This window comes from Tupaia chinensis, unplaced genomic scaffold, assembly GCF_000334495.1.
Source record: "Tupaia chinensis unplaced genomic scaffold, TupChi_1.0 Scaffold000018_1, whole genome shotgun sequence".
NCBI classification, from domain to species: Eukaryota; Metazoa; Chordata; class Mammalia; order Scandentia; family Tupaiidae; genus Tupaia; species Tupaia belangeri.
Genome location: NW_006159448.1, coordinates 1557408 through 1568740, shown reverse-complemented (window position 1 = coordinate 1568740; position 11333 = coordinate 1557408). Strand labels below are relative to the sequence as shown.

The window sequence follows — 11333 nt, the reverse complement described above, 5'->3', positions numbered from 1 at the left end:
CAGTTAGCGTAATGGCTATGTTGCTGGACTCCCACGTAGTCGACCGCAGTTCGTGTCCCGGACCTGGTGGCTTAAAACTCACGCCAGGCGCGTGTGCGTGCCCAAGATCCCGAGAGGAGAATGGAGGAGAAGGGACTGCGGCGTGACCATCCCCCCTGGGGGGTGATTTCTCGCTTTCTGTTTCTAATGTCTCTGTCTGTCTGGCGAGCGCACGTGCCCTATAGTGAAAATATCTCCAAAAAAAAAAAAAAAAAGTAAAAAAACCTGAACTCTTAGTTATGTCTTGCAAATAAAATCACAGCCTCTCTGGGTACTTCTATATTTCCACACTTTCCTGTTCCAGATGATATTTTTCAACATATAGGCATATTTTGGGCTATTTTTAAGGAGCCATTATTCTTGTCTCCTCCATTTTAAGGATTCTGTACCTGTCTAGAACTGCTACTTTTAGCGCTTGGATCAGATTCTGGTAATAAAGGGTTTACTCTGTGAGTCAGTCATTAAACATTTATCAACAGCGTCATACATGCCAGACATTATTGCAGACACTAGAGGAAGAGCTGTGACCTGAACAGGAAGAATCCCTTCATCCAAGGACTTCTGTTCTAGTGGGTGTGATGGACAATAAGCATGTAGACAAACACACAACGTGATTCCAGGTACTGGTAAGTGTCAAACAGGAACACGTAAGATAATGTGCTAGTGGAACTAAAGTAGGTAGGAAAGAATTTTCTGAGGTGCTGACATTTGAATTATGCAAAAATTGGTGAGAAACATAGGGCCATGTGAAAATCTGGAGGATAGAGGCTGGGAGTAAATGTTTCAAGTACAAGGAAAAAGCCAGTGCAAAGATTTGAAAACAAGAATGAGCTTATTGAGTTTGAGGATGAGCCTCCAATAAGCCTGAAGGTTTGTGAACAAGATGAAGACCAGTGATAGGGAGGGCAATGAGGCCCCGCAGGTGACCAGGACCAAATCCTGCAGGTTCCACAGGCCAGATGGACAATCTCAGCTAAAACAATGCTTTCCATGAAGTATAATCTTTAAAAAAGACTTATTTTTTTTTAAGAGAGAGATATTTGCTATAAGGCACATGTCCTTGCCAGAGAGACAGAGAGATAGAATGTGAGAAATTGGGGGACCGGCAGGTAGTGTAATGGCTATGTCTCTGGACTCCCATGTAGGGGGAGTGTAATGCCTATGTCTCTGGGCTCCCATGTAGTCGGCCACAGTTCGAGTCCCAGACCCAGTGGCTTAAACTCATGCCGGGCGCATGTGCATGTGGTGCCCAACATCCCGAGAAGAGAATCGAGAAGCGATTGTGGCGTGGTCATTACCCCTGGGGGGTGATTTCTTACTTTCTGTCCCTCTGTCTCTCTGTCTTTCTGGCAAGTGCATGTGCCCTATAGCGAAAACCTCTCCAAAAAAAGAAAAAAAAGAAAGAAAAAAAGTGAGAAATTAATCCCTGGGAGGCGGAGGGCGGGGGGAGATTATTACACCACAGTCCCTTCTCCCCCATTCTCCTCTTGGGATTTTTGGCATTCACTCACACACACACACACACCCCCAGCATGAGTTTTAGCGGTCTGGACTTGAACCATGTTCAGCCATTGGGAGTCCAGTGACGTAACCATTACATGCCATCTGCTGGTCCTTGTAAAGTTAAAGCTTTAAAACAACAATTTAATATGATTTAATGACATGTAAAATTTTAGTATGTTTGATGGGCAATGTGGCCAATATATGTGTTATATTTTGGGAATTTACAGGTAGTTTTAAATCTATTCCTACCAGTATATGAGACAGTATAGAAAGTGAATATTTTAGAAAGCCAAAATGAGTGGAAAGACTATCCCCTCATAATGATTGCTAACAGTCACAACCTTTATATCTACATTGCTAACTTAAATGAATATTCATTAGGGATATAATATTCTACTAAAGAGCAGTGGACCATATTAATTTCTTGTTATCTCTAATTTCAATACTTAGCTGGACTATGGTCATTTATTTATTCACAGAAGTAACAAACAGTTATTGAGTTCTTTGTATGTATTAGTACCATACCATGTATCTTCATATATATTCACCTTGTATTATAGAGATTCAAGATTTTATGTAGCTGAGGATCAGAGAGGTTAAATAATATACCAAGATCAAGTAGTATAAAGTGATGGCATAGAGATTTCAAATTTTATTGTCTCCTCCAGGTCTATGGGGCAAACGGATATAATTGTATTCTAAGACAATTGGTTTCTACATAATCCTATGTTTTGTATCTGATGTACTCAAAAGTATTTTAAAAAGCAATTCTTGGGCTATACCCAACTGTCAAAAAGTCCATAGCACATAAAAATAAAAAAAAAATTAAAGTTTCTGCTCTAGATCCTATAAGAGAGGTAGTTATAAAATGCCATAGAAATACAGAAGAGATAGTGACTAAGTCTACATGGAAAAGGCCAGAAATGAGAACGAGAGATAATATCCCCAATAGGATCTCATAACCACACTCTACTCCCAGTCTCAGGCAGCCTGGACCATCAGCATACATTTGCCCTGTGTACTCAGGGAGGTCCCTGTACACAAACCTTGAACCTTCCTATATGGGGCTATTTTGAAGGGAATCATGTTTATCACTGTGCCACTATTCAGACCTGTGGACATTATCTTGAAGAAGATGGAGAACTATTGCAGATTTTTAAGTAGATTAAAGATATGAAGAGGTTTGTGAGGTTTTGTTTGTTTTGTTTTGTTTATGCCAGAGGATGTGTGTGCATGCAAGCAAGAATGAGAGCAGGAAGAGAGTGAAAAGGATTCCCAATGGGGCCTGGTAAGGGTGCTATCCTTTTTCAGTTCTCTATCCTATCAGGATTTTGTGCATGTGCATGCATGCCGAGGAAGGCCTAGACTTGAACCCTGGTCAGCCATGTAGTTTTCCTTGCATAGCTTTTAACCACCATACTATGAGACCAGCCACTGGACCATCAGCATACATTTGCCCTGTGTACTCAGGGAGGTCCCTGTACACAAACCTTGAACCTTCCTATATGGGGCTATTTTGAAGGGAATCATGTTTATCACTGTGCCACTATTCAGACCTGTGGACATTATCTTGAAGAAGATGGAGAACTATTGCAGATTTTTAAGTAGATTAAAGATATGAAGAGGTTTGTGAGGTTTTGTTTGTTTTGTTTTGTTTATGCCAGAGGATGTGTGTGCATGCAAGCAAGAATGAGAGCAGGAAGAGAGTGAAAAGGATTCCCAATGGGGCCTGGTAAGGGTGCTATCCTTTTTCAGTTCTCTATCCTATCAGGATTTTGTGCATGTGCATGCATGCCGAGGAAGGCCTAGACTTGAACCCTGGTCAGCCATGTAGTTTTCCTTGCATAGCTTTTAACCACCATACTATGAGACCAGCCATGAGATTTGTATTTTTGAAGTAATGTTGAGTAGCTTAATATAGTAATAAAGCTCTTCATGCCTGGGCTTGTGTAAGATCATACAAAGGCATGAACGACCAAATCGCAATGCCATTTGAAGCCCACTTTCACCTCATTTGCATCGCACCCAGCCCTAACTATAGCTTTCTGCATACCTTGATCCTGTGTACCAGAGGAGCAAACAGAAACACAAAGAGCTCCACAGTAGCCATGGAGTTCTGGAAGATCTTCCTTCGGTTGTTCTCCTCTTCATCATTGGAACTGCTTTGGCCAGGCTGCCCTGGAGAACCCTGGTTTTCAACTTGGTGGATGAAGGCACTGCTGCTGCCACCCCAGCTGGAGCCACGGTCTGTGCCCCCAAATCGTTCACTGGTACAATCCTGGGGGGCCTCCAGGAGCATCCAGTGAAGGGTGTGCAGGAGCTTTGTCTCAGCAACACCCAATTTATCCTGATGGCCTGCACGGGATAAAGGCACAGCCAAGTTAAGGCAATGCTGCAACAATAGCAATGGATATCAACCTTGGGGGTGGGGAAAAATCCCTCAGTTTTCCAGGAGACACTAGCATTTCTCTGTACTTCTTACAACCAATGCTGGCAGGGTTCATCCTTCTTTTTTTGGACTTTTGTACTGGCTGTAATCTCAGCAGAATAACATGCTGTCACAGGGTAGAAACGGTATGAATCACGTCTCTTAGTCAGTTACTCAAATAGATTTCTAAATAGGCACCATAGTGGTAAAGTATAGGCTCTGAAGATAACGACCATTCTATTTTTGACAAGGTGACTTGGAAAGATCCCTCTGTGGAGCTAACATGTGAGCAGAGACTCAAATGAGGGGAGCAAATTATGTGAAAAAGCATATGGGGTAGACAGCTGGGGCGTATTGCCAGATGAGGAAAACAATCTGCAAGATAATTTTTGAAAATCTATATGCACATGCACATGTGTGTACATGCACACACACACACACACACACACACATACACAGAGTACTACAAAGTTGTGAACATTTCTGAGGTGAATATGCAAAATTCATAAAAGTGGTTGTTTCAGGATTTGGGAGAGCAAAGAGGACAAACTTGGTTGAGACTCATTTTGGGTGTCTGAGTTTTAGCTTACCTATAATATTTTAATTTTTAAGAGGAGAATATCATTTGTGAAATTAGAAATTAAAAACCATAGGACCAGCAGATGGTGTAATGGTTAAATCGCTGGACTCTCACATAGTCGACTGTGGTTCGAGTCCTAGACCCGGTGGCTTAAAAACATGCCAGGTGCTTGTGCATGAGTGCCCAAGATCCTGAGAGGAGAATTGAAGAGAAGGGATTGGAGCATGACCATCCCCCTTGTGGCATGATTTTTGGCTTTCTGTCTCTTCAGCGAGCATACACACGCTATAGCAAAAATCTCTCTTTGAAAAAAAAAAAAGTAAAAACTAAAGAGAAAGTTCTCTCCCTAGTAAAATGGAAATAATGGTGGTACCAATGTGAGAACGATTCTAAGAATAAATGAGGTAATGCATGCAAAGTACCTGGGACTACCAGAACTACTCAATGTATTGTGTTATTAGGGTGGTGCTAAGTTTCAATGTCTCTACAAAATTCCTGTGTTGGAATTTGGTTGTATCGCACAGGTATTGAGAAGAATTCTAATATGATTATTGTGTTAAAAGGTACGGCCTTTGGGAAAGGATTAGGCATCAGGGTGGAGGAGCCATGATTGAGTCCTCCCTGGGTGGGTTTCTAAGAAGAGTGTAATAAAGACAGATGTGCTCTGCTCCACTCTAGATCTCCAAAGCATGAGCTGAATAAGCCTCTTTACTCTTAAATTTCTTAGACTTAGGTATTTCTGTTATTAGCAACAGAACAGACCAGAACAAATGTTGAGTATGAAGAATCGTCATACACAATAAACAAGTAATGCAACTGCACAAACCTAGCTTGTTCCTGTTTGAAAGCAGGGTGGCTGTGCAGTGGAGGACGTGAGGCAAGGCGGCTTGCACCAGCTCCCATCTGGAAATGCTCTGGATGGCTTCAGAGAGGGCCGGAGAGAGACCATGCAGCTTGTTTTCTACCAGCACACGTTCAAAGGACTGCAGATTTTTTAAAAGAGCATATAAAATAAGAAATAGGATGGAAAATGGGCATCAAGATACTGAGAATCCTAAAAGACACAAATTGTGGACCAAATTCTTGAGGATGGACTCACATTGCATTTATGTACATGTTGACTTGCAGTAGGTCAGTGATTGTTTTCTATAATCTACCCATTTTCAGGCCATTGAACCCAAGTATATGGCTTGAAGAACTACATTATTTTTATTTCTGTCAAAATAAGCTCCTCTAACAAAGAGTATAACAATGCATTTAAATTCATGAGATTTTTGAATGTAATATTTTATAAAAATGTTGAGTCATAGAAAGGAGCTGTCACAACGGCAAATCAAAATGTAATGCCTTTTGCAAGTGTCTTCAGGGACAGAATTCATAACAATTTGTTCGTTAGGTGTTAACCAAGACACAATACTTTCAAGAAATCTGGTATTGAGGTGCCTGATTTATTTCATGCACCTAGCAATTATTTGGCACAGAACACTCCTTACCTAATTCCTGGAACCATAAAAGATACTAAATATATCAACTGAATAAAGAGAGGGAAGGAGAGAAAGAGGGATGGAGGAGAAAAATGAGTCACCTCTGTTAGTTATTAAACAATCTATCCTAGATAGGGTTTTTTTTTTTTTTTTCCCAGAAAGTGAATCATCCCTGAGAAAGTAACAAGTTCGACCTAGACAGTTTTTTCTTTTTTCTCTTTTCTTTTCTTTTCTTTTCTTTTCTTTTCTTTTCTTTTCTTTTCTTTTCTTTTCTTTTCTTTTCTTTTCTTTTCTTTTCTTTTCTTTTCTTTTCTTTTCTTTTCTTTTCTTCTTTTCTTTCCTTTCCTTTCCTTTCCTTTCCTTTCCTTTCCTTTCCTTTTCTTTTCTTTCTTCTTTCTTTCTTTCTTCCTTCCTTCCTTTCTTTTTTCTTTCTCTCTTTTTCTTTCTTTCTTTCTTCCTTTCTCTTTCTTCTCTTTTATTTTTTTTTTTAGAGGGAAGGAAAATTTCACTAAAAGTTGTTGGGGAAAGCATTGCTATCAAATATTAGAATAAGATAAACATTTGATTTGTAAAACCATGATTGGTACTTGATGTCAAGAAAATTGTGTGTCCTATAGAATCATCATAATACAAGTACCAAGTTTTCAAACTTTATTGAAATTAGTATACTCAAGAAAAAGACATGGTTTACTACAGAGATTCTCCAAAGAAAACAATTTTCATTTTGAGTCAAAAAAGGAAAATAAATTCACCTTCATAATGAAGGATACACTGGAGTTTTGGTAAGTAGTACCATCAGAGATGTAATCTTTGGGGTTTATTGTTTTGACTTTTCAAAGACGCTCAATACAAAGTCTTCTTAGCTTTGCTGGTGATGCAGATGCAAATATTTTGAAATTCTTTTGTCGTCAGGTATCTATCTATGTAAGTGTTCATTAAGTATAGGGTGAGCTTATTTGATACTAAAAGATTATAAAAATTATATAGACTAATGAACATACAAGGATGAGTTACATATTTGATCATCTCAGTGAGTGATGGGTAGCTAAGATAATTTTCTAGGACCAGCAGTTGGCGTAATGGCTATGTCGTTGGACTCCCATGTAGTCAACTACGGTTCAAATCTCAGAATAGGTGGCTTAAACTCATGCCAGGCACATGTGCGTGTGTGCCCAGGATTCAAGAGGAGAATGGAGGCGAAGAGGTTGCGGCATGGCCATCCCACCGTAGGGGTGATTTCTCACTTTCCGCGTCTCTCTCTCTGTCTTTCTGGTGAGTACACGCATCCTATAACAAAAACCTCTCCCCTCCCCCCCCAAATTATATAGACTAATGAATATACAAGGATGAGTTACATATTTGATAATCTCAGAGTGATGGGTAGCTAATGTCATTTTCTTATAAAATGTTAGTAACATAACTTTTTATATTTTTTTAAAGTTTTCTTAATTTGTCAGAGAGTAGGTTTGCCCACTAGAGAGAGACAGAGAGGAGAGGGAGAAAGCACTCCTCATGGGGAATGGTCATTCTGTGAGTCCTCCTCCTTTATTTCTTCCTCTCTTTTGGGATTTTGGGCCTGCAGATATATTCACATGTGTCTGGAATGTCTGAGGCTCAAATGGGGCTGTTAACCATGCAGAACCCAGCTCCCTTAATCACCAGCTATGGGCTGGTCCAACTTTTTACAATTTTTTAAACTTTAGAAATTATTTTCTATATTGATATCCATTATCTCTATCCTTATTTTCCAATCTCTATTCATAAATATAACTTAGCTATTTGATATTATGGGACTGTGTTTAAAATGTCAGACATATTTTTTTCCAAGAATAGAGAAAAGTCAGAAATATTTTAAGCTAGTATAATTGTCAGGATGGTTTTCTTTCCTCCTCCTCCTTCTTCTTCTCCTTCTTCTTCTCCTCCTCCTCCTTCTTCTTTTTCTTCCTTCTTCTTTTTAGTGAGAGATTTTTACCCTAGGGTGCATGTCTCCAGAGAGAGACAGAGAGACCAAAAGTGAGAAATCACCGCCCCCTCCCCCAGGGGGAATGGCTACGCCACAATCCCTTCTCCTCCATTCTACTCTTGGGATTTTGGACACACATACAAGGGTGCCTGGCATGAATTTCAAGCTACTAGGTCTGCTACTTGAACTGCAGTTGGCCATGTGGGAGTCCAGCGATGTAACGATTATGTCATCTGCTAGTCCCATTAAAATGATTTAAGGAATGGATGCTCAGATTTCAAGTGTCAGATTACCCCAACTAGCTAAGTACAACAACAAATTCAATTAAAAAGTTTTTATCAGAAAGTTACATTTTAAAAATACCTTTGTGACAACTTTGATGAACAGAAGATTCAATGAAACAAGTTCCTACTAAATTGTGTGTGTGTGTGTGTTTGTGTGTGTTTAACTCTTTAGTTGGTTTCTATCATACTTGGTGGCCTTAACACTTCAGAACTCTGTATCAGAAGGTCATCCATGTAGTTATTTGTAAATACGCATGAGCAGTATTCGAACTGACACGTTCCTACTTTAACTTACAATATATTCCATGTAAAGACCTTGCTGTCAACTTCAAACTTTAATGAAGTTTGTGAAATGTTTATTTTAGTCTTGTTTTGCTATTTCATTCTTCTTTTCTCAATTTACTGAATGGAAAATTGTATGGATATGGGGTTCATCTGAGTCTCAGCCAAAAGTGCACTTTAGTTTGCAAAAATACTAATAGGATTCTTTTCATAATTATTTATACTATTAATTTTCAGACTTGTAGAACATATGCAAGACACAAAAATAGAGAATTGCACATAATTTTGTTTGATTAGTTCATAGGCATTTGTGATATGAACCCAATATACTGGGTTGTCAGGAAAGTCATGATGTATTTTTGCATAGAAAAACATGGAAAAGCACAACATGACTTTCCCAATGACTTAACTTAATAGTCTCAATTTTATTGATCAAAGTTATCTCACTTACCCCAAAAGGCCCCCTACCATTTGCTTCTCTGTTATCTCTCTTCTCTTTTGCTACTCAATCCCTCCCCACCCTTTCACTCCATGCCAAGGTCCTAAACTTGCCATTCCCTCTGCTCTTCCTTTACCGGTCCCTCCCTCCCTTACCTCACATCTTTGTCAGAGTCATATTAGTAGGTAAGCCTTACCCACTCACCACTTACAAAATAATCCCTCTACCCTAGTGCTTTCTAATATTTCCTGCTTAATTTTTCTCCACAGCTCTTAGCACCATCTGGCTTGCTATGTATTTTGCTTGCTTGTGGCCTGCCTCCTCCCACCAGAATGTAAATGCTATACTTGTTTTTGTTATTGCTCTATCCCAGCATGTAGAATTATACCTGACACACAGTAGGTGCTCAATAATATTTCCAAGTGCATTGATAAGTATAGTCAGTGTGATTTAATACCTTTCTTTAGGTTCAAATGATTCCACAAAAGAGGGCACTAATCAGTAAATGATGAAACATCACATACCACACAAGAGGCTTCATATTGCTTCCCCAGTTTAGGCCTCAAAAATGCACTGAAAAATTAATAGAGATATTTGTTATAAACATAAGTAAAATTATTGTTGAAGTATCCCGATGATATATTTTTCAATGAATAAGACATGGTGCTTTGAAGCTCAAATTTCATCCTTCCTTAGGAAGCTTGTTAAGAGCAGGTGTTGACCAGCTGACGACATTTGCTTTTACACGTGTAATTACATATATAAAAGGGATGCAGCTCTCTATGGTTTTCCTACCCACTCTTATTCTGAAGACTTTTACCTAATTAGAGTCTACACTGCCAGTGGTCAGAAGTGACGCATTACTCATGTGCATAGCCATATTAAAAACCGAAAAAGGAATACGGCTTTAGGTAGGTCATGGCTTCCAGAAACAATTTTTTTATCTAATAAATCTCTATAATAATAATAATAATAAATCTCTTTCCCCTTGTGTTTATTGGAATAGATTTTTTTGTCTTTCCACAAGAGGAGGAAAAAAAAATCTCTCATCAAAAGTCATTCTCCTCAGGGGCTTTAACCAGGGAGATTATGTTGGCTGAATCCGAGCAAAAACGGTTAACAAGTGGGCATAGCAGATATTCGTCAAACACAGAGCTGGAAAAACAACAGGTCACCAGGCTGGATTCACAGCAGGAGATGGAGGGGGATTGGGACACAGGAGCACACCAGTCCTAATTATCTTTCCTAGCTCCCCGCCCCCTCTTCCCAGGCTCTCTGCCCTCCCACCCCCTAAATAATGTATATATTTATTCAACAACTGCCAATCTGCTTGTCGACAAACTTCACTGAAATATTTTCTAAATGCGTGTTTTTAAGCGGGTGCAGAGGGCTTGCTTACAGCCCCAGAGAGGGAGCTGCAGGCAGTGGCGCGGCCTCAGCAGCTGTTCCTCTTCACCATGATGGTGGCTCCCGGGAGTCCAACTGCAGGACCCAGAGCTGGCTCCTCGCTGGCCGCCGCCGCCGCCTCCTCCTCCTCCCGCTGCTCCCCCCAACTCTCATCCCCTCCTTCCCCGAGGCAGAGCCGGCTCTCTCCGCCCTGATCCCCCGTCCCTCTCCCCTCTCCCCACCCCTCCCCGCGCGTGGAACATGGCTGCGGGAGGAGGGGAGGGCTGGAGGAGCCGCGGAGCGAGGAGGGGGGCGCTCGGAGGAGCTGTCCGCCTCGCCGCCCCCGCGCCCGCTCCGCTCCCCCCAACTCTCATCCCCTCCTTCCCCGAGGCAGAGCCGGCTCTCTCCGCCCTGATCCCCCGTCCCTCTCCCCTCTCCCCACCCCTCCCCGCGCGTGGAACATGGCTGCGGGAGGAGGGGAGGGCTGGAGGAGCCGCGGAGCGAGGAGGGGGGCGCTCGGAGGAGCTGTCCGCCTCGCCGCCCCCGCGCCCGCTCCTTGCTTTCAGCACCTCCCACTGTGGACAGCGGCCCGCGTCGGGCAGCCCAGGCCGAGAGGCGAGTCGGGGGCAGCTTGGGCAGCAAAGGGATGGCGGAGAGAGTCCACGGTGAGCATTGCACGGCACGCCAGTCTCCTGCGTGGCCTCTTCAGTCCCCAGGATTCGGTTTCGTCCCCTCCAAGCTGCACCCTAGGAGTATTCCCTGTCCTGTTTCCCAACCTCAGCATCGGAAGGAAGGACTGTCACTGTCTGGGGAGGAGGAGCTTTGGGGAACTGCAGAGCAGTCACTAACCCTGGCATCATTCGCACCTCTAGCAAGGAGGTCAGGAGTCTGTCCATCCCTGGGGATTAGCAGAGGCAACGCATGAAAATCATTAAAAGTGTAAAA

The 11333-nt window shown here is 41.7% G+C and overlaps 1 protein-coding gene across 1 annotated transcript in view; it reads right to left on the bottom strand.

The window, feature by feature from the left end:
* Positions 1-9922, bottom strand: part of UNC80 (unc-80 subunit of NALCN channel complex) — a 240046-nt gene extending 230124 nt beyond the window's left edge. The window contains exons 1-4 of the mRNA XM_006140105.3: positions 9906-9922; positions 9527-9575; positions 5377-5533; positions 3596-3897 (exon numbers count right to left, since the gene is read on the bottom strand). Coding sequence (XP_006140167.1) covers positions 3596-3897; positions 5377-5533; positions 9527-9575; positions 9906-9922 — 525 coding nt within the window. The remainder of the gene's footprint in view (positions 1-3595; positions 3898-5376; positions 5534-9526; positions 9576-9905) is intronic.
* Between the last annotated feature and the right edge of the window lie 1411 nt (positions 9923-11333).